The following is a 24,165-nucleotide window of genomic DNA, read 5'->3' as shown; positions in this document are numbered from 1 at the left end:
TATTCCCTGCATTCGTGGCTGGTCACAGGTTTTATTTATTTGTTGCATTTGTATCCCACATTTTCCCACCTATTTGCAGGCTCAATGTGGCCTACATAATACCGTAAGGCGTTCGCCTAGTCCAGTAGAGGAACAAATACAATGTAATGTTGAGGTCGAATAAGGTAGATAAATACAGTGTAATGTCAAAGGTCAGATAAGGTAGGTATGTTTCAGGCACAATAGGGTCGGAGAAAGGGGGGTTATATAATGTTCAGTACGATCTTTGGTTTTGCTGTGTTGCGGAGTTGAGGCATTTAAGTTGGGTCGCTAGGGTACGCCTTTTTGAACAGATAGGTTTTTAGTGATTTCCTTAAGTTTAGGTGGTCGTGGGTTGTTTTCACGGCTTTTGGTAGTCCATTCCATAGTAGAAGTTGGATGCATGGGTTGCTTTGTATTTGAGACCTTCGCAATTTGGGTAGTGGAGGTTCATGTGTGATCGGGATGATCCGGTTCTATTTCTGGTTGGTAGATCTATAAGGTCTGACATGTAACCTGGGCCGACGAAGTAGATCTTTTTAGGATGAAGCATGGCCTAGAGCTTGGAGTAATCAGCTCGGTAATCCCAGCCACTACCATTCAAGCTAGTTGTGGTACTCACAATTGCTGTGGCCTTGAGAAAGCACCATTTTCTCTCTCTTTGCTTCAAATATCCCCTTAGAGTGTAAATGCTTGCAGGAAGGATTGATCTTACGTTGGTGCAATTTCTCTCTTAGGGGGTCTTTTACAAAAGACACAGCAGCTTTTTTAGCGTGCGCCAAACACTAGAGAAGCCCATAGGAATATATGGGCATCTCTACCGTTTAGCGCGCTTATTTTTAGTGCATGATAAAAACGCTACTGTGCCTTTATAAAAGGCAAACTTAGTTTGAGTTACACTTTTCTATAGTCTTCAGACTATACTTGATGCATGTCACAATTATTATTAGCATTTGTATAGCACTACCAGACGCACGCAGCGCTGAACACCTGACATAGAGAGACAGTCCCTGCTCAAAAGAGCTCACAATCTAAATAAAACAGACAGACAAGACAATTAAGGGCAAGGGAAGTACTGGGTGAGAAGGAACAAGGGGTGGGGGAAGGCAAATGAGTAGTGGCTAGGAGTCAAAAGCAGCAGTGAAAAAGTGGGTTTTCAGCATAGATTTGAAGACAGGTAGAGATGGAGCTAGACGTACAGGCTCAGGAAGTTTATTTTCTGGGACTGTGATATAAGGCAGCAATATGAATTAAATAAGCATCAGCCTTATACATAATACCACAATTCAGTATCAGCCATATCACAGATTCACAGACTGATTCAACCATTTTCAGGGCCGATGGGCTGCTAAAAACAATGAGAATTGATGTCACAGTTATTAAAGTGAGTAAAAGTTCTGAGCGGCCTGTACAGACGTAGTTATGTTATGGCGTACATTTTCCAACATGCAAGAAACTCGTGATTAACCTTAGCAGGCCTTGCTCAGACTCTGGCCCCCAGTGTATATCTCCTTCATTGAGCTGAGCTACAGACTGGAAGAAAGCCAAATCAGGCCCAGCGTGTTTTGCATTAACATTCTACTGACAAATACAGTGCTGCACTGTAGTGCAGTGAATGCTACACAGAACTCAGATTTACCAAGGAACTTCTGAGTGTTGAGCACCACCAGCAGCCAGTTTGAAAAAATCAGTGAACTTTTTGAGAAAGGAGAATAGAGGGAGTTTTAGTGTCCTAGGGCTCCGTGATACTTGGCAGATCTTGGCTTGACTGTAAAAATGGGGTTTACCAACTATCATTACAAAAAAAAAAAAAATTACTGTCAAACACAAATGAAATAAACGGGCTCCTAACTGTGAGATAAGAGGTTCAGTAAAACAGGAGATAGAGACTATCAGATTCTTAGACTCTTACATGCAGGGGTGTATCTGCATGGGGCCTCAGGGGCCTGGGCCCCCGCAGATTTCGCCCTGGACCCGCTGCCAACCCTCCCCCTCCGTTGTTGTCGCCTACCTTCGCTGGCGGGGGACCCCAACCCCCGCCAGCCGAGGTCCGCATCCTCCTGCCGCTGCCAGCTGCCGTTAAAAGAATTCTGTCAGCTGGCGGGGGACCCCCAACCCCCGCCAGCCAAGCCGAGGTCCTTTCATTTCTTCTTCCAGTAAAGCTGGCGCCGAAAGTTTCTTCCGAGTCTGACGTCGCTGCACGTTGTACAGAATTCTTTTAACGGCAGCCGGCAGCGGCAGGAGGACGCGGACCTCGGCTGGCGGGGGTTGGGGTCCCCCGCCAGCGAAGGTAGGCGACAACAACGGAGGGGGGAGATTGGCAATGGCAGCGGCTGGGGGGAGGGGGATCGGCAATGGCGGCGGCGGGGGGGGGGGGGGGCTATAATGTGCCCCCTCACTCTGGCCCTGGTCCCCCCTACCGCCACAGTTCAGATACGCCCCTGCTTACATGTCAAAACCATTTGTGTGCCAATATGCTCATAATCATTAGTCTCAAATACCATATACTGTAGAACTCATTTTCTGTATTTTTCTTAACATTCAGCATATCTGTATTGGTATTTAAGTTTCAAATAGCATCGGACACTGAGATATGATAGAAACGTCCCTGATTTTGAGTCCTTAAGTTAGAGTAAAGATGGAGAATAAATAAGGTACAAAATCAATATATATAAATGGCGAGTGTCGTACTCACTCGCAAATGCGCAGTAGAGACCCTCTCTGCCCCGCCCCCACGTCAATAAGTGATGACGAGGGCGGAACAGAGAGGGTCTCTACTGCGCATTTGCGAGGGACACCGCCGTCGCTAACGCACCCCCCACCCGGAGTCGCCGCCGCCACCCACCTTCCGCCCGGTCGGGCCCTCGCTCCGCTGTTGAAACAGCGAAGGCACGCAGCACACAGCTCTACTGCTGAGCTGCCGTCGGCCTTCCTTCTTCTTCTCTGCCTGTGTCCCGCCCTCGACGACGTTACGTCACACGAGGGCGGGACACAGGCAGAGAAGAAGGAAGGCCACGGCAGCTCAGCAGTAGAGCTGTGTGCTGCGTGCCTTCGCTGTTTCAATAGCGGAGCGAGGGCCCAACCGGATGGAAGGTGGGTGGCGATGGCTCCGGGGGGGCGGCAGCGGCGGGGTGGAGGGCCTTTCAAACCCCCCCCCCCTCCTATACTAGCCCGTTTTTACGGGCTGAACGGCTAGTTCTTCTATAAAGCGGTAGGCTCCTCACTTTGTAGGCAGAAGAACCACCACTATTTTTGTGTATTGAGTCACGTATCCCTGTCACATGTACTATATGTCATACAATTTCCTTGCCCTAAACTGTATGTTGGACCAAGCTGTTGTCCCATCGATTCCTTATTCATTACATTACACTAGGGTCTTATAACCTGCAAAAGCCATGATGTCAATGTGGGTAACATTAACTAAAAACTGAAGAATCCCTTCAGGAAACTACAGTAGCCAAAAAAATACATCAAACAAGCAAATTAATCACAACTCCAAACCCTAATTCTTAAATACAAATGCCTTGAGTAATTTACTAAACTGTTGACAGTCCTCTGTCCTTCTAATAAAAAGGGGGAGGGAGTTCCAGCATGATGCCACCTGCTACACAAAAGAAGCTTACAACATTCTCTTCTATTTAACTCCTTGAACGGAAGGAAAGTTTAACAAATATTGATTACCGCTGCCTGCACACTTAAACTGGAAGCACCTATTGTCTTCCATTGCATACAACATAATCAGTTTTAAGAATCTTTGCTGGTCTGTATTGGGGAAAAAAATTGGACTGGAATGTGGACAAAAGAGATGCATTCCTCAATGCATAAGAACAGTGGTAAATCCTTCATCTATACCTTAGTAGCCGTTAAGCCCATAAAAACAGACGAGTATTGCAGCCCTTCTCTCTCCCCTGGCCTCACCCCGTCCACCGATCCTCCCCTCAATCCAGCAACCCTCGTCTTTCCCTTGGCCTGCCCCCCTCCCCCTATGTCCAGCAACCCTCCTCTGTGCCCTGCTCTCACCCCAAGTCCAGCAACCATGGCCTCTCCCCCCTGCCCTCCCCCCATGTCCAGCTACCCTCATCGCCGCCGCTCCCTCCCCCTTCCGTGCCCCCTGCACTGACCTGACAGCGCCTCTCACCTCCGTGTGAAAGCGCGATCGCTCTGCTGCTGCCTGCAGCGCTTCCACACGGAGCTGAGAGGCGCTGTCAGGTCAGTGCAGGGGGCCCGATACGGAGGGGGGCGGGAGCGGCGGCGGGGATGGGGGGGAGGGTGGAGGTTGTTTCGTGCGATGTTCCTTTCCAGGCGGCGGCAGCGTCTGACAATTCGACCGTGTTCCTCTCTGTTCCGCCCTCTGACGTCATGACGCGAGGGCGGGAGAGAGGGAAGTCTCTACTGCGCATTTGCAAGTGAGTACGGTCACTTGCCTTTTATGTGTTTGATATCCCCTACTAATTTGAACAATGTATTGGAGTGGTACAGTCATCTGATGCTTCCAGGAGCTCAAACAAGCATGCACTCTTAACGTATGCATCTTTACCTGGTGATTGGAAGCACACTAACTTCTCTCACACTGTGGACCCAGCGTGTATAGCTCTAGTGACTAGTGAAAAGCCTGCTCAGTACAATCCTACAATTGCACCTTTGAACCCAAGGTTTTAAAGCATTAAAGTTTCTGCTGGCCTATTTGCCAAGTACACATATGAGATACATTTGGATGATTTTACATGTTTATATGCTTATTAAAGTGCCCTGAGATTGTGTTATTTCATTGTTATGGACCCACAATATTAAAAGGACTCTGATATATAGCTTGACATGTGCCGTCCCTAGAGTTTAAAGGTTCAAGTCCATTTTTTGGAAGTGATTTTTTCAAAATATTTCTGATACCTGTCTAAACTGCAGTTTAGTGGGTTATTTTTCTCGGTACCATATTTTCTAGTTCTATTGCACTTCATATATTACATTTACAGTTCTATTTTGCCTATTGAATTAGAAATGGGGTAAAATCATGACTAGCTCAGGCTGAAAATATGGAGCCTGCTACTACTTATCATTTCTATAGCGCTACTAGACATATGCGGCGCTGTATATTCGAACATGAAGAGCAGGTTCCTGCTCAAAAGAGCTCAGGACAAACAGGGCAATTAAGGGAATTACTAAGCCACTACATAACCCTCTATAAGAACCTGTGGTAAGCCACGATTGTCTGGTGTTTCTTGCAGATTGCCAAACCCAGTGTTTTTTTTATTGTTTTTGTTTTTTTTTAATTAGAGTACATGTATAAAAAGCACATTTCCAACTGTAGTTGATTTACTACCTGCGAGTTCCCCATGTTCTACTTCCTTATCTCTCACTGGGAGGGCTTGTAAATAAAACATAACGATCATTTTCTTGTTAGAAATGTTTATTACTATTTACACTATTGATTTAAAAAAAACACACAGCAGAAAGTGAGATTCCCAAGGTATTCACAGTTGCCACTTCATGTCACAGGAGACTGTCTGGGTATGCGGTAAACTGTGCAGTATAGATAAACCTACTGCAGAATAGGAATTAGAACTTAAGATCTGGGAATAAAATATAACCCTGGAAGAACTAATCCACTCTTCAAAATTGCTCTCTTGTTAGAGACTATTCTCTCTGAAGTGTTGGGAACACACCATTAATATCCACCTCAGAAACCACTGTACTATCCTCTGACACGTCTATCACAAGCCACTGGATCACCTTTAAAACAGGAGTCAGCTCTTGGGATCCACTGCTGTGTAATCCCTAGTTAAAAAGACAGAAAGCTTTAGTCACCGTACAATTCATCAGAAGTTCAATGCAGATTTCATCTACCAGACAGCAATTAAAAGCTGACCATGGTAAATTGTTAGTAGTTCCCTTAATCTGCTGGAAAGAGTGTCTTCACATGACATCGGAGTCATTGGGATCAGAATGGTCCCTGCATTATTAGTACTTCAGCAAGGAACAGTAAGAGAGGCAGGGGGAAGTGTGATGCTTCTGTCAAAGGATCTGCAAGATGTGCTGCATGAAGAATGTTTAAGACCCATTATCTTGCAGCTAAGGCTCAGGGGAGCAGCTATCAAAGTGGCTACCATTAAGACAGGTTATTTTACTGTAGTAAAATAGCACAAGTCAGTGGTAAAATAACACCTTAACGACAGCCCACGTTTATAACTATGCCCCTTAATTTTAAACAAAGGGTATATATTTACACCTGCCCAGATGAACCTCCTATACAGAATGTTACCTGATAATTCAATACAGAATGTTACCTGATTATTTAGCTGGAAGTTTTTTTTTTTTTTTTTTTTTACATGGAATAGAGAGCCAGGGATGTCACCACTGGAGGATAGGAAATTCAATCTAACTGATGCAGGTCGCAGGGAATTTGACTCACTGCCCCAAGGCCTATGCACTGTCATCCAACTTTGAGAAAAAGCATTTTACGGAATAACAGCAGACCTGTGTTCACTCAGGCACTGTATCAGTTAATTCCATTTCCAGAGCAGTGCTTCTGCTTTTAAAGACAAAGAAAGCTTATGTAATGCTTCCTGGAAATGTACATAACGGATGCTCAAAAAGACAATTTTATGTAATGGGCAGAGTCCACAGAGGTGATATAAACAAACAGAGTTTGCACCAGAATACAAAATTATATTTTACATGAAAACACCTACAAATGCTGAGAGATTATCCAGAGCCCCAGGCCGATCTTTCCAGGAGTGATATCTGCTTCTGGAAATAACATCCTTCACCCCAATGCATTCTTCAGAGCCCATTAGCAGACTGCACTGCCTGTGATCACAAGGGAATAAGGGCTTTATAATAACATCACATACCCATGCAGCACCACCCTAAAATCACAACCCATGATTGCAAATCTCCGCATAAAAACTCCATCTGGCATTTTATTTCGGTGGTGCAAATGTTTGGGTTGGGAAATGAGATTTAAAACTCAGCTGTCTTTGGACAAATTTGCCCTGCTCCCCTCCATCTGCAAACAAGGAGGGAAGTGAGAAAAACCAAAATTCTCACTGTCATGCATTAGAATCTGGGAACTTTTAAAATAAGAGAAAAATATATTTTTAAAGAAATGAAGAAAATCGTCCTCAACAGAAAGAATTTACAGCTCTGCCAGCATGTCACTCTCCATAAGATTTAGCATTTTTCTTCAGGCCTGGAAAAAATTTGAAAGAGGCAAACAAAACCTGAAACCTATGAGACAGTGAGGGAAAACCATTCAGAGTAATGTCTACCCAGGATTCAACATGATGCATGCCAACAGCTAACAAAAGATGTCAAGAAGCACCTGGGAAAGGCAGTATTTGTCCTTCTCTGAAACAGATTAGCATCTGTTTTTTTTGTTTTCATTTTTTTTAAATGTATAAATAAAAAGGTATTGAAAACCCTGGATAAATACAAAGTGCACAACCCCATGAAGCAATTCCGTAGCAAATAATAAAAATAAATTAAAAAATGAATATGAGGAGCAAAGGACTAACAGAATAGGGAAAATAAAGGTTTCATTACAAATAATTCATCTTCTTTGTATGTATTAAAAATAATAAAACACATCCTAGAATCTGGAGTCTAAAATGGCATTCATGAGCACTTGGTGCCATCTACCGTGGGGCTAGAGGTGCTGCAACCTAATCCTGACTCTACTCTCCTGTGACTCAATCCTTAGCCAAGATTAAAGACTTCCTGTTAACTTCAGTTTACAGTTCATTTTCTCAAACCATCAAGTAGAAATAATTGACTGCCAATCTGTTTCTTCTTTCTCTGACGAAATTTGGGTCCTGCAAGTATTTTAACTCCCCAAACCATGAAAATGCCTTTAAATTCAGGATGCATAATTTGTTTTGGATTTTTGTTAATAGCCCATTTGACCTGCTCCCTGCTCCCACACAGTTCTTAGTAAAAAGGATGCAGGTAAGGAAGGTGACATCTGAATTCAGCCATAACCTTCTTGGCTGTTTGTACAGTTACCAGACAGGGCAAAGGGCGCATGCATGTGTGATGGGGAAACGGTCTGTAGGTGTCATTCCTAACCATGCTACTGTTCTGTCTTCTCAGTCTTCGGCCATATTACTGGGGAGGTCACCTGATTTTACCCGTCATCCCAGAGCAGATCTGGTCCCACCTTGACGCTAATCTTGAAACAGAACCTAGAGAAGGCTTCTCAAGATCCTCTTCCCACTGTTTACCTCTTCGGGTTCCCATTCTAAGCACAAAAGTAAGAAAAATACAAATTAAAGAAAGAAAAGGGCCATCTTCCCCAGAAAGAAGCTCCAAACAAAAACCACAGGACCCTTCCAAAGTGAGAGGAAATCCAACTCTTCTTCTAGGAGGCAGCAATCAACTCATTTGTGGTTTTACAGGTTTTCGCCAGGCTGATACTGAGGCTCAGTAGCAGTGAAATAGTCTTCCAAGAAGGACTGGAGGTACTCAAAGGTAGGTCTCTCTTCAGGTTCTTTCTTCCAGCACTGTAGCATCAGATCATGCAGGGAGGACGGGCATCCACTGGGACACTGCATACGATACCCTCTCTCCACTTGCTCCAACACCTCCCGGTTATTCATCCCTGCAAAGAGTGCAACACGCATGGAACGGAGCACTTACAGATGTATGAACGCATAATGCTGCGTCTTACATGAAGACAGGTTAAACATACAATGTGTCATGCCTTTGTGGGTGAGAGAGACAATATTCATAAACAAGGCAAGTGAAAAAGGACTTAATCAAGTCTATGCCACATTGGATGTGTGTGCAAATAAGTCGTTCTTGCAGGTCATGCCATTAGCACATGTGAAAACAGATTCGATTATGTACGTGCCAGCTGTGTGCAGGCAGAAACGTTTGCTTTGTTTCATTTAGATTTTTGTTTTTTTGTTCTGTTTCAGTATAGCACACGCTAATGCAAAACAAAATGCAATTATACAATAATGCACATTCTAGTACATGTTATTTTAGCCGTATACATAACTCGCCATGAATCAATACATGCAGGTCATGCATGCCAATTAAATGGCTCTTGTTACACTAACTGCGCGTATGAGCTTTAACATGCACATCTACGCGTTGTTCTAAGTGTGAATGTGTACAGCAATAAGTACATAAGTAATGCCACACTGGGAAAAGACCAAGGGTCCATCGAGCCCAGCATCCTGTCCACGACAGCGGCCAATCCAGGCCAAGGGCACCTGGCAAGCTTCCCAAACATACAAACATTCTATACAATCAAGCCATTGTGACATCACTAATGAGGTTGGCTCTTATTGGTGGAATGAGCCACTATGACATCACAATAGGTTAAATCACTGCTCTATGTAATAAAAGTGAGCCAAGTAGAGGACATAAGTACATAAGTAATGCCACACTGGGAAAAGACCAAGGGTCCATCGAGCCCAGCATCCTGTCCACGACAGCGGCCAATCCAGGCCAAGGGCACCTGGCAAGCTTCCCAAACGTACAAAATTCTATACATGTTATTCCTGGGATTTGGGATTTTTCCAAGTCCGTTTAGTAGCGGAATTTCAGCAGGATTTCAGTGAACATGGATTCAACATAGAGATAGTTGTTTTTACTTCATATATGTTCATATGTCAAATGTTCCTGCACATATGCTGACCACACAGGCTCCTTTCTCTATCAAAGAGAAATTAGGTCTTACCTGATCAATTTCTTTCCATTAGTCCTTCCCACTATTCCAGAATCTGTGGGGATAGTTGTGTCCATCAACCAGAAGGTGGAGATAGAGAACTGCAAACTGAGCTGAGACATATCTCTTGGCATCCAGTCCAGCTCCTCAAAACATAAAAACCTCTGATGCGGCAGCCATATGGGTATATGCATGTACACCTCCTTGAGATCAAGGGCGGTGAGAAATTCTCCTGCTTCAATCGAGGCTATCACTGCTCTTAGTATCTCCAGGCGAAAGCAGGACACTTGGAGGCAGAGGTTTAGACCTTTGAGATCTAAGACCGGACAAAAGGTGCCTATCTGCCTTGTCCCTTTTAGGCCTGGAGAACTGGAACAATGTCCGGTGGCCTGAACTTCGACTGCCTTGGTTCCTTTTTGACAAGGAGACTGCAAGAAGAGAGCAGCGACTGGGCAGGAGAACTCCAACTTATAAACCTTATGTAAGAATATCCAGAACCCATTGGTCTGATGTGATTTTGACCCACTCCTCCCAAAACTCCTGATAATGTCCTCCTACCGGAGGAAGAGAACCAATCTCGAATCGCTGTGAAGCTCTAGATGCATTGGGCACTCTATCTAAATGAGAGGAAGAGTTCCTGTCCGCATGAAAGGAAGACTGATGTGCCTGAAAGTGGGACTTCTAACCATATTGCCAACAACCAGACCAGTACCATCTGCTGTCTCGAAATCGAGAGCCCCCTGAAGATGGAGGACCAGAGGCTTTCAGCTTATCCTCCGGCAACCACTGTGGCTTAGTTTCCCCCAATTCTTTCATCAAGTTACTGAGTTCTTCTCCAAATAGCCACTTGCCCCAAAAGGGCAATTTAACTAGACGTAACTTTGACGCTGCATATGCTGCCCAATGCCGCAACCAGAGTTGCCCACTTGCCATGATATCCAAAGACATACTGCGAGCCATAACCCATAACATGTAATAAATAGTATCCACCAAGTAGGCGAACCCTACTTCCAGTTGGGCATTACTGCGCCTGTCTTGTGTTGCCGACTGCTGATGGCACTTCAGGCATGCTCTTGTCACAAATGAGTTGCACACTGACGCTTGAAGGCCCAAAGAAGCCACTTCAAAGGTTTTATTGAGACTTCTAGCTTCTTATCCTGTTGGTCTTTTAGGGCAATGACCCCTTCCACTGGCAAGGTAGTCTTCTTAGTCACCACCATAACCAGGGAGTCCACCCTGAGAAGCTGCAATTTATTTTTCTCCTCCAGAACTAACAGGTAGAGGCGAGCCATGGCTGTTCTCACTCTCAGCCCCGCATCCGATGAGACCCATTCTGCTGTAATCAGGTCCTGAATGTCTGGATGCATCAGGAAGGCCTTAGAATAACTTCTAACCCCCAGGATCGACAAAGATGAAACTCCTGATGCTGAAACAGAAGGTTCCTCAATGGAAAACACTGCCAGTGCCTCAAAAATATGAGTACTGAGCTCCTCTTTATGAAACCACCTCAGAACTTTTGGATCATCCACCTCCTCAGGAGGGAGCTCTCCCTCCTCTAACGGCCCCTTCAACACCAGTGCCTCTTAATAGACCGAGGCCACATCAGGTAAGAAGGGAGAAGCAGAGATAGCCTCCTCTGCCCACTCCTGGAGGTCTAAACGAGATCTCTTGGCAGGGTAGCGGGGTCAGAAACTGAACAACCTTTTAGCAACTCTGACTGTCCCTGCATCAGTAAATAGGCCTGGTGTAAGAGCAATACAAACTCCGGAGAAAACAAAGATCCTGATGCAGCTGAATGCTCTGTCGGGCCCAGAGGTTGTAAAATGGCAGCTGTGCTCCACGTGTGATCAGACAAGAGGCTGCTCCCCATTGCCAGATGGCCCTGACAAAACGGTGCCCATTCTTGCGCTCTCCTGCATCAAACTGTGAACCAGCCCCACTGGACAGACCAAAAACCATGGCATACTTGGAAGCTGTGCAGAATCCAAAGATACGCTGCCATAAACCATTTCCTCTGTGTGCCGCTAGATTCGTGGCTTGCACGTACTGCAACTCCCAGATGCCAGCTGGCAGGTCCCACAATGGCAACACCCTTTAACTGCCTCCGCGGGAGTCGCCATTCACCCCGACTGTCACAAGCGCTGCATAATGTGTCCCAAGCAGTGAGTCAGGATCCCTCCCCTGCATCAAGTGGAACTGCAGCCCTCCAAGCGGTTCCGAGTCAAACTTACCACTGCTGGCTGCTACCCCCAAGCTCAGTCTCCACAGACGAGAAAGGCTCAGGACTGATACTCTGTCCCACGCTCTCCAGCAAACCTCTTTCTTTCTCCTTCCTTCCTTTCTTTTTTTTTTTTTTAATGTTGTTGTGCTGGAAAAGGAGAGCTCCACAGGAAACAGGGGAGAGGTGAAGGAAGGGAAGAATTAAATTCGCCAGGCACCAGAGACAGGGGATCTGAAGACCTCTAGATATGACTGTAGATTCAAACCACCCACAAAGCTCAATTACGAACTGGGCCATGAGCAAAGCACTCAGAACCAGAGGCTGAAAAGTGCGTCCATCCACCTGCTGGAGATAGAAAATACTGAGGAGCTGAACTGGATGCCAAGAGGTATGTCTCAGCTCAGTTTTCAGTTCTCTATCTTCACCTGCTGGTTGATAGACACAACTATCCCCACAGGTTCTGGAATAGTAGGAAGCTATGTAATAGAAACATTATTTATCCTCATGTATAGCTCCCCCCCTCCCCCACACACAATTAACTCCTGTTGCTATTCACCTGCTGCAATGGACAGAATGGATAGCTAGGAAACAACACACATATACAGGAGCATATGACATCTCTGTACCTGGATAGGGTACTCGTCCCTTTGTCACAAGTTCTGTTAGAAGAATTCCAAAGGACCATACATCCGACTTGATTGTGAACTTTCCCTTTAATGCAGCTTCAGGTGCTGTCCATTTAATTGGGAACTTGGCTCCTGTGGTGGCGACAGAATGGGAAATGGGTGTTGAATTAAGTATGGAACTTAAGGAACCACAGAATACGGCAATGTCTAGAGTGGCCTATCAGCTGAGGTGGTGGAGGTCAATGATGGAACAGAGTTTAAATATGCTTGGGATAAATATATTGAGCAGTGATAGAAAAATGGTGGGGATGGTAGCACAGGTTTAAATATGGGAATGCATATGCTCACTAACTCAACCTTGGTAACAGAAAAGTAAAGAAGACAACTGGACAGTCTGGGTAGGTCAATTGGTCCTTACCTGCCACCATCTACTATGTAACTATGGATCTGTAAGATCTATGCTGTCCTACACTGGCCCTTGGTAATAACTATCTATGCCACTTGCACTAAACAAATTGCCCCTAATGCAACACTATAGTACAGAGAGCCCTTTCTTGTACTGAGAAGGATTAGTCTTATAGCAACAAATCTAGAGGGTAAAATTAACATTTCTGTACCCTATGCACCTTTCCTGTATCATGGCGGATAGTCTGACTTGGAGGCATTCGATCATTATCCCAGAGATGTAAGCGTCTGCCACTAGCACATACACCAAACACCTTATGTTAGTGCAATTTATTTATTTAGATTTTGCTCACACTTTTTTTCAGTAGTAGCTCAAGGTGAGTTACATTCAGGTACTCTGGATATTTCTCTGTCCCAGGAGGGCTCACAATCTAAGTTTGTACCTCAGCCAATGGAGGGTTAAGTGACTTGCCCAAGATCACAAGGAGCAGCAGTGGGATTTGAGCTGGCCACCTCTGGATTGCAAGACCGGTGCTCTAACCACTAGGCCACTCCTCTACTAGCAACATTCCATGTAGAATATTCAATAGTAGCAACATTCCATATATTTATTTATTTATTTAGATTTTGCTCACACCTTTCTCAGTAGTAGCTCAAGGTGAGTTACATTCAGGTACACTGGATATTTCTCTGTCCCAGGAGGGCTCACAATCTAAGTTTGTACCTGAGGTAATGGAGGGTTAAGTGACTTGAGTGGGATTTGAACCTGCCACCTCTGGATTGCAAGACCAGTGCTCTAACCGCTAGGCCACTCCTCCACTCCAGAAGCTTGCTATTCTTTGGGGTTCTACATGGAATGTCGCTACTCTTTGAAATTCTGCGTGGAATCTTGTCACTCTTTAAGATTTCAGAATCTTATTTAGATTTTGCTTACACTTTTTTCAGTAGTAGCTCAAGGTGAGTTACATTCAGGTACTCTGGATATTTCTCTGTCCCAGGAGGGCTCACAATCTAAGTTTGTACCTGAGGCAATGGAGGGTTAAGTGACTTGACCAAGATCACAAGGAGCAGCAGTGGGATTTGAGCTGGCCACCTCTGGATTGCAAGACCGGTGCTCTAACCACTAGGCCACTCTACGCCACAATAGTAATCCTCCTTAGTTTAGGAGGCAGGGCCACACCTGGGGATGGGGTGAGGTGGAAGAGGGTTTAAATTAAAGCAACTGCTCCGAGCTTGGGGGGGAGGGGGGATGCAGCTAAGGCAGTGGTCCCCAAACCTGGCCCTGGAGGCACCCCAGCCAGTCAGGATTTTAGGATATCCAAACTGAATATTCATGACACAGATTTGCATGCACTGCCTCCACTGCATGCAACTCTCTCTCATGAATATTCATTGTGGATATCCTGAAAACCTGACTGGTTGGGGTGCCTCCAGCACCAGGTTCGGAACCACTGAGCTAAGGAATTCCCATCCCCTTACATCTAAAATCAATTCTACTCCACTGGCTGGCTTAGGAGCTGTTGAAGCCTAATGCAAAGCAGAGGAACACCCTTCCCCTCACTCCCTTTTCATCTCAGGGAGGGAGCACTCCTGCTGACTGGGCCTAACCCCTAGCCCGACACCTCGCTTCATCTTAATTAGGGTCAGCGCTGAAGACAGGAACATTTTGTGAATGTGCTTGGCTGAAGACTCAGTGTGATGAAAGTTTCATCTGTGAAATTCTGAATGACTGTCTCCAAGTCAAATTCCCTCCCCAGTCAAGCTGAGGGGTTCCTAACTATGAAATATCTGGGCACCTTGTAGAATTATTACACCAACACCAGCCCTTTGCAATAATGCCAAGGCAGAGACTGGCACCTCCTTATCTAGAAAGAGTTGCTAAGGTAGAGCCAGAAGACAGGGTTTACCTTGCCGTGCAGTGTATTCATTGTCTTCAATAAGCCTTGCAAGTCCAAAGTCTGCAATCTTACACACAAGGTTATCGCCCACTAGGATGTTAGCAGCACGCAAGTCCCGGTGGATGTAATTCATCCTCTCAATGTAGGCCATACCTGCTGCAATCTATACACAGGGAAGAAGAGTAAGCAATTAACATGAACTACAAGACACAACAGAGAAATCTGATCCTCCACCCCCCCCCCCCCCCCCCCCCCCGATACTCTTCATGTACTTTTCTATGGGATATTTTGGTACTCTAAATGAAGGAAAAATATCTTGTCTGATAATTTTCATTCCTTTAGTCACAGCAGATGAATCCAGACTTGTGGGTTATGACTATCTACCAGCAGGTGGAGATAGAGAGCCCTGAACTGAATTCTGATATAAGACAATATGCTCCTTGGCCAGTCAGTATTTCTTTTCTTGTTTAAATTTTATTTAATGAAAATACAATGCAATACCAAAACAGGAAAAAACAAGTTCAGAACAACAGAGAGCTGTAGTATACGTATTCCATAGTATTATATAAACAGAAGAAAAAAAAAAAGAAAACCCTCCTCCCACCCCCTACTATAATTATCAAAGAAATGCTTCAAAGAAAATTACAAACTGCTCAGAATACTGCTGCACGGCTGATCTATGGAACATCGAGGTTCGAAAGTTCGAGGCCACTGCGTGAGAAACTACATTGGCTACCTGTTAAAGACCGGATCACTTTTAAAGTTTGCACCCTGGTGCATAAAATCCTCTACGGGTATATGGATAACCTTATCAACTTACCACCTAGGAACTCTGACAGATCATCTCGTTCGTACTTAACTCTCCATTACCCTACATGTTCTGGCCTCAAGTATAAAGCCACTTACGCATCCACCTTCCCCTATGTTGGTGCTCATTTGTGCAATGGATTACCTAAATCTGTAAAGACTACTCCCGATCATCTGACCTTCAGGAAAGCACTCAAGGCCACCTTATTTGGAATAGCTTACGCTAAAGTCCTGCCGTTGCATCCCTAACTGTTGAACTGTACCTATCTTATTGACATCCTCCACTTTCTTACCACTTCCCCTTCTCTGTAATTACTTACTGATCACGCCTACTTCCATGTACTTGATCGTTTATGCCAAATTAATGTATGCCTTTTCAGCCCTTTACTGTTGTAAGCCACATTGGGCCTGCCCGAGGGTGGGAAAATGTGAGATAAAAATGCTATAAATAAAATAAATACAATCAATCTCAACAAGACTGATGGAGCAGGCAGTACACTACAGAGACATGACTAAGATCAATCTTATGGGCCATGAAGAGACAATTGCCAAGTTGTATAAATATCCCAGATGTTACAATGTGGAATAACACACCCATACTTCCGTGCAGTTAGCTGCAACATCAAGCAATACTAATCTACTTTCTGAAACACTTTCTTCAAAGGTGGTACCACTGATTGTTTCCATAGTTGGGCCAGAACTGCTACTAACTTTTGTGTGTGTGTGTGTGTGTGTGTGTGTGTGTGTGTTCCTTTGCCCCTGAAATTCCTCTGATCTAGTGTTTTTTTTTTTCCTGTGAGGAAGGAAGGGAGGGGGCAGGGGGAGGGCAGGGACCTGGCACCACCAGGTGTAACCCAGAAATAGGCAGCGCTTTGCCTACACCCCCAAGCTGAACTGAATTAGGAAACTCAAAGCAGGAGCTAAGCAGCAAAGCAAGACACAGAGAATACTGACTGGCCAAGGAGCATATTTCCTATATCAGAGTTCAGTTCAGTGCCCTCTATCTCCACCTGCTGGTAAATGATCATAACCCATAAGTCTGGATTCATCCGTTGCTGACGACAAGGAATATTCATATATTCTGGAAGGATAAGAAACAAACTTTATCATACCCATGTACAGGGAAAGGTAGTATATTCTCCCACTCTCAGGGTCCTCCTAACTTATCTAGGTTAACGATGAAGCACCATGCTCCATCCAATTCCCAATCACCTGTCCCTGACTGCATCCATATTCTCTTACTAACGCAGGGTAGAATTTTAAAAAGGCAAATTTAACAGTGGCCAGTTGGTGCTTCATAGCCAGACATTCATCAATTAATATGCTAAGTCTCTGACAACAGGGGAAAGTTGTAAGTGGGTATCACCAACTGCTGCGTCAGTGAAACAAATATCATTAACTGAAGATTTTCTCACTCACGATAACTCAGTCTTCCCCACATTTAAAGATAGACATTAGTATTTGCTTGACTGTGCTCTCAAAAACTGACCTTTCACCAACAAGCACCAAAATTGAATTTTATAGGTCACTTGCAATGACTGCAAGAGAACACTTAATGGCCAAAGACAGATGTTTAAATAGAGTAATATTGTAGCTAGTGCTGAGCCCTGAGGGACTCTATGATTTAACATCTTTAAAGTGCTTATCTTACAAAAGACTGAAACCATCCAAGCAACTGACCACGTATCCCAATTCTAACCAGTTGGGAAATTAGCAGATCATGGTCACACCCGACATAATTAGTAATGCTTCAACTCCCTGGTCCAAGCAAATCCTTGGAAAAAAAAAAGAGGGAGAAATCGCCACAAATGAAACAGCAACAGACAAACAGTGGAGATGGCCAGAGACAGGGGTGTAGCCAAAAAGTTTCTTAAAAGACTTTAATAAACAAACAATTATGCATAAAACCATGCAGAGAAGTACATAACCATGGGCAGGGCCAGGGCCGTGCCAACACGGTAAGCGAGGTAAGCATGGCAGGAGGGCGCCATCCTCTGGGGGGCGCCCCGCCGCACCATGCTTACCTCGCCCTCTTCTCCCCAGATCCTTTTCCTTTTTTTTTTGTTGTTTAAATTTACCTCTGTCCGGCGGCAGCGTAGCGTTAGTGAGGAGGCGGCGCTCCCCCGCCCCGATGTGTCAGTCTTCCCTTCGCTCAGTTCCGCCTTCTTCTGACATCAGAAATGACATCAGAAGAAGGCGGGACACTGAGCGAAGGGAAGACTGACACGTCGGGGCGGGGGAGCGCCGCCTCCTTCTCACTAACGCTACGCTGCCGCCGGACAGAGGTAAATTTAAACAAAAAAAAAAAGGAAAAGGATCTGGGGAGAAGAGGGCGGGTAATGTAGCGATCGTTTTCGGGGGGGGGTGGGGCCAACTGCAGGGGGGCGCCGGAGACCCTAGGCACGGCCCTGGGCAGGACTCAACAAGGGCTGTGTTTCAGCGACAATGACTGTCATACATCACTTTGTGTTTATTATAGTTATTTGGGTCAGTATTCATGTCTTACTTTGCACCTTGCTGATCGTATCTCATATAGTATGCCCAAATCCTATCTTGCTTGGTGATCATATATATGTATAGAAATAATATATATATCTTTTTATTTTTACATGTATGTACGTTTCCATCCTTTGGTTCAGATTTGAATACTGTGGACTCCTGAAGCAGGAACTATCGCCGAAACACAGCCCGTGTTGAGTTCTGCCTATGGTTATGTACGTCTCTGTGTGGATTTACGCATAATTGTTTATTAGTCTTAAGAAACCTTTTGGCTACACCCCGGTCTATGGCCATCTCCACTGCATGTCCCAAGCAAATCCTTAACGTATCTAGTATTGAAACAACTACTGTTTCTGTATTATGATTTCTCTTGAACTCAAACTGACGGACATCAAGGTGCTCATTTTCAATGTACATAGACTTACACAGTTACACAGTAACATATGTAAATTTGTAAGTCTATGTGCTTTGAAAATGAGCCTCAATGTGTCTGTGACAATCCTCAAGCTGTCACAATACACACTTCTCAATAATCTTGCTCAGGGAAGACAAATTGTGCAATCAGGGTGGTAACTCACTACATCTGCAAAAACTGTGGTGGATATACTCAAAATGGAGCATACAATTGCCTTCTTTAAAGGCCCAGGGCCTCTCCTGCCCGGTTTAATCCATTTGAATATCAAGCTCAATGAATATATAAAAATGACCCCTATGAAAAACCATGGATTTCGATCTAAGTTTTCTAACCATAGATCAAATTGATTTAATCCTGTTCCAACCTGTCAATTGTCCTTGCTCAATTTTCAGTCCCCCAGTACTATCCTTTTTGCCAGTCCTGCCACAAAAGAAATGGTTTTGCCATTCTCACCCCTGTCAGGATGGCAGTGCACAGGCAGAGTCGTGTGGAGTTCCAGCTGTAAAGTATCGGAAATGCAGAGGCACAGTTGTGTGAGTGAAGTTTGCACAGTGCCTGCCCATGTTGTGACTGAAATGAGCCCTTGCTATCAAACTCTTAAGTTCACAAATCCTAAAAAATCAACGAAAGAGGCGAGAGGCAGCAGTCTTTAATCTCCACATCAACTAATCTTACAGTCACCTCAATCATAGTCAAAATAAGACCGGACTTCTCTCGGACCACAGATTTTGTAGTTTCTATTCACCTTTGTTTAGAAACTTCACTAATGAAGTTCAAAGCAGGTCCTAAAACTTAGCTTTTTGCCCAAGTTTTTCCTGATTTTTTTTTGTTACATTTGTACCCTGCGCTTTCCCACTCACTGCAGGCTCAATGCGGCTTACATGGGGCAATGGAGGGTTAAGTGACTTGCCCAGAGTCACAAGGAGCTGCCTGTGCCTGAAGTGGGAATCAAACTCAGTTCCTCAGGACCAGAGTCCACCACCCTAACCACTAGGCCACTCCTCCACTGTTGCTACTATTTGAGATTCTACATGGAATGTTGCTATTCCAATAGAAGTCGGCCCTTGCAGATCACCAATATGGCCGCGCAGGCTTCTGCTTCTGTGAGTCTGACTCACAGAAACAGAAGCCTGCGCAGCCTTCTACATGGAAGTTGCTAGTGGAATAGCAACATTCCATGTAGAATCTCCAATAGTATCTATTTTATTTTTGTTACATTTGTACCCTGCGCTTTCCCACTCATGGCAGGCTCAATGCGGCTTACATGGGGCAATGGAGGGTTAAGTGACTTGCCCAGAGTCACAAGGAGCTGCCTGTGCCTGAAGTGGGAATCAAACTCAGTTCCTCAGTTCCCCAGGACCAAAGTCCACCACCCTAACCACTAGGCCACTCCTCCAATCCATTTGACTTCATCAGTATGATGTCATTTTGCTTTGGGGTTGAAGGCCTTTGTCTGCACATTCTCTCCCTTACCCCTCTTTTCTATCTTTCTTTTTTTTTCACCTCTTCTCCAGTCTTAGTCCTCAGTGGTGACACTGGTAACTATTGTTGTGCTATTCATTTCCCTCCTATTTGTGAATTCAGTCATTTTCTAGACCGAAATAATTAGTGCATACATACATACATAAAGTCCCCCATCCTTGGCTTAATACCTGAGCTGCCATGTCCACCAGCTGTGGCAATTTAAGAAATCTCCCATCTCCGTCCTTCAGGAAATCCAGCAGACTCCCTGCAGTGAGCATGTGTATCAGGGAGGAAGAAACACAAGAGCAATATCATTACTGGATTAGACTTCTAGTCTACAGTCCTCTACTTCACTTAGGGCCAGATGCACTAAACCTAACGAGCCATTAACGAGCTAGTAGTAAACCCTGGCATGCACTAAAAGCCATTTTACAAGGACAGTAGCAGCTAACGAAAATGGAATGCTGACGAGCAAATTGTGTAGAAATCCTATTGTAATGAGATGCACTAAGCTTTTCCGATTGCCTTAACGCTGAAAACTCTAACGAGAGGTCTGTACCTCTCGTTGGGGCTGCGCGGGATTGAAAACTGATGAAAAACCGCTATAAAAGTCATTCCGCCCCCCGCCGCAATAATAAAAACAAAAGTGCAGTTGAGGCCGGCCATAAAAAAAAAGCCGTCCATTTTCGCCGTCATTCACCTCCGCAATAATAAAAAACGTCTTTTTTGGCTCAGCTAAACGTGCTGTGATTGGCTCAGAGACTTCCAGGTCTCTCAGCTGAGTGAAGCACGGCCAAAAAAGACGTTTTTTATTATTGCGGAGGTGAATGACGGCGAAAACGGACGGTTTTTTTCGATGGCCGGCCTCAACTGCGCTTTTGTTTTTATTATTGCGGCGGGGGGGGGGGGGTGAGCGGCGCGGCGTCTTCGGGCTGCACAGGGAGGTGTATTTGGCATGCGCAGAGCACCCAGCATAACGCTTTGCTGCTCTGCGCACGCTTGACCGGCCAATTGGCCGACTGTTTTTCGATGGAATAGAGAATGCAAGTGAGGTACAACGAGTAGCTCATTTGCATTCCCCTTCCTTGATGCAAAGCCGTTCCCCACTGATTCGCTATGGAATTCGGTAGGGAACGGCTCTAACGATGAGTTTAGTGCATCTGGCTCTCACTCTCCGTATAAAATGAATAGAATCATTCAGACCTCGCTATCATTGTGGTATTTATAAGTTCAAAGTTCTTTTTAAAAGCTCCTCCTATTTAGTCTCTTCCACTATACATCAAAGTAAACTGGGGCACTATTAAAAGAGGAGTCAATATTCAGCCCCCCAGCGGTAAGTGGCTTGCAAGCTGCTTCTAGTCATGAGCTGACCTAACCCCAGCATTGAATATCCAGGTTTGTCCATAGACCTGGGTACCAGCAGATATTCAGACCAGTGCCCAGTTAACTCGCTGCATAAAGTTAGGACAGCTGTTATGCACTTACTTAGCTTGTTAGCGCAATATCGCCAGTAACCAGTTAAGTTGCCACTCCGCCCTAAGTCTGCCCTAACCTAGCCAGTTAGCGGTAATATTCAGCAGCACTAACTGGTTAAAAGTCGCTGAATATTGGCAGCCAGCTAGCTCAGCGGAATTTAACCAGGCAAGAGATTCTCCTGACCAGTTAAACCCTTTTGAATATCAACTTATAAGTACGTAAGTATTGGCATATTGGGACAGACCAAAGGTCCATCAAGCCCAGAATCCTGTTTCCAACAGCGGCCAATTCAGGTCACAAGCACCTGGCAAGATCCCAAAGTGGGATACGCACAACGGATCCCTAAAAGGCAAGAGCTACGCAAAGAACTTCAGCTGAAAACAGCAGTGAAATGTTTTTTTTAAACGTCCATGAATTCATGGAGAAGCAACCTGCACTGCGTGGCAGCTACAACCCTAACACCTTACTGGGCAGACAGGATAAGCCATGTTGGCCATGACCTGTCGCCATCTACTATGTTACTGTTATGCGAAGCATGAATACAGCACATACGATTGATGAGTGAGTGATTGATGTAAGATTTTTAAAACCAAAGAAAATGGGTATAATAAAACGCATACATCTTTCATTCCAAGAAATTATGAAAATATACAATATGCCATGACAAAAAAAAAAAAAATGAAAGAAAACCCAGGAAAAAGACCCAAAGACCCCAAATAAAAAAAACAAGCAACTGATTATTTTTGTAAGAATATGGATTTGTATTTCACTAGTAGCTCAACATAGGTCTCATTTTCCTGTTCCCAGAAGGCTTGCATCTAAGGGCTCTTTTTACAAAGTACTGCTACCTATCAATGTGTGCTGAATGCAATGAAACCTATTCAATTTCCATGGGCTTCTTTGTGTTTTTTTTGTTTTTTTTTTAAGTTACATTTGTACCCCGCGCTTTCCTACTCATGGCAGGCTCGGCTTACATGGGGCAATGGAGTGTTAAGTGACTTGCCCAGAGTCACAAGGAGCTGCCTGTGCCTGAAGTGGGAATCGAACTCAGTTCCTCAGTTCCCCAGGACCAAAGTCCACCACCCTAACCACTAGGCCACTCCTCCACTGTTGAGATTCTACATGGAATGTTGCTATTCCACTAGCAACATTCCATGTAGAAGTCGGCCCTTGCAAATCACCAATGTGGCCGCGCAGGCTTCTGCTTCTGCTTCTCACAGAAACAGAAGCCTGCGCAGCCTTCTACATGGAATGTTGCTAGTGGAATAGCTTTCCCACTCATGGCAGGCTCAATGTGGCTTACATGGGGCAATGGAGGGTTAAGTGACTTGCCTAGAGTCACAAGGAGCTGCCTGTGCCTGAAGTGGGAATCAAACTCAGTTCCTCAGGACCAAAGTCCACCACCCTAACCACTAGGCCACTCCTCCACTCTAACTGGTAGAGAGCCACTTTGTAAAAGGAGATCTAAGTTTGTACTTGAGGCAATGGAGAGTTCAGTAACTTGTCAAAGATCACAAGGAGCATCAGTTTGAACCCTGGCTTCCCTGATTGCTGCCCACTTCTCTAACCATGAGGCTAAACTCCTCCACTCTGTATAGTGATTATAGTTTACAGTTTATTTAAAATTTGCTGTACTGCCTTAGCTGATATGCAGGACAACATAGTAACATAGTAGATGACGGCAGAAAAAGACCTGCACGGTCCATCCAGTCTGCCCAACAAGATAACTCATATTTGCTGCTTTTTGTGTATACCCTACTTTGATTTGTACCTGTGCTCTTCAGGGCAAAGACTGTATAAGTCTGCCCAGCACTATCCCCGCCTCCCAACCACCAGCCCTGGCACAGACCGTACAAGTCTGCCCAGCACTATCCCTGCCTCCCAACCACCAGTCCCGCTGCCCACCACCGGCTCTGGCACAGACCGTATAAGTCTGCCCAGCACTATCCCCGCCTCCCAACCACCAGCCCTGCCTCCCGATCTTGACTAAGCTCCTGAGGATCCATTCCTTCGGCACAGGATTCCTTTATGCTTATCCCACGCATGTTTGAATTCTGTTACTGTTTTCATTTCCACCACCTCCCGTGGGAGGGCATTCCAAGCATCCACTACTCTCTCCGTGAAAAAATACTTCCTGACATTTCCTGACAAGATGGACATCAGTATTTACTTGACCATGCTCTCATTATCTGTACACTCTAAAAAGGAAACATGAAAAGAACTACAATTTATGGATAGGACAGTAATAACACTCAATCAACAGATCAATCATTCCTTAAAAGAGAGAAGAGATGGGGAAGGAAAATACCACTGAATTTTGAAACTAACCCACACATTCTTGATATGACAGAGGGACAGCATGTCATCCTTCAGCTTTATCACACGTGTGTTATATTAAGCTTCTTACACTGGTGAACTGGGCTAGGCTATTTTGCCTCATACTAACCTTGGCTCATAAACTCTGTGACGATGTATATGGGCTCCTCAGAAACCACAGCATAGAGCTGCACCAGCTTGTCATGCCGAAGTCTCTTCATGATCTGGGCTTCCTCTAGAAAAGCCTCCGGAGACATGGTACCTGGCTTCAGAGTCTTCACGGCTACCTTGGTGGTGCCATTCCACGTCCCTAAGAACACAGGAACACCATCAATATTTGAAGTATTCTA

General features: G+C 44.9%; 1 protein-coding gene across 3 annotated transcripts in view; it reads right to left on the bottom strand.

The window, feature by feature from the left end:
- Nucleotides 1-5,450: 5,450 nt before the first annotated feature.
- Nucleotides 5,451-24,165, bottom strand: part of FGR (FGR proto-oncogene, Src family tyrosine kinase) — a 92,130-nt gene continuing 73,415 nt past the window's right edge. For all 3 annotated transcript variants that reach the window (XM_030220134.1, XM_030220136.1, XM_030220135.1), the window contains exons 9-13: nucleotides 23,946-24,125; nucleotides 20,212-20,288; nucleotides 14,848-15,001; nucleotides 12,536-12,667; nucleotides 5,451-8,611 (exon numbers count right to left, since the gene is read on the bottom strand). In XM_030220134.1, the coding sequence (XP_030075994.1) occupies nucleotides 8,403-8,611; nucleotides 12,536-12,667; nucleotides 14,848-15,001; nucleotides 20,212-20,288; nucleotides 23,946-24,125 (752 nt within the window). In that variant the 3' untranslated portion in view covers nucleotides 5,451-8,402. The remainder of the gene's footprint in view (nucleotides 8,612-12,535; nucleotides 12,668-14,847; nucleotides 15,002-20,211; nucleotides 20,289-23,945; nucleotides 24,126-24,165) is intronic.

This window comes from Microcaecilia unicolor, chromosome 11, assembly GCF_901765095.1.
Source record: "Microcaecilia unicolor chromosome 11, aMicUni1.1, whole genome shotgun sequence".
In the NCBI taxonomy this organism is placed as follows: domain Eukaryota; kingdom Metazoa; phylum Chordata; class Amphibia; order Gymnophiona; family Siphonopidae; genus Microcaecilia; species Microcaecilia unicolor.
This window is presented reverse-complemented; position numbering and strand designations above follow the sequence as displayed.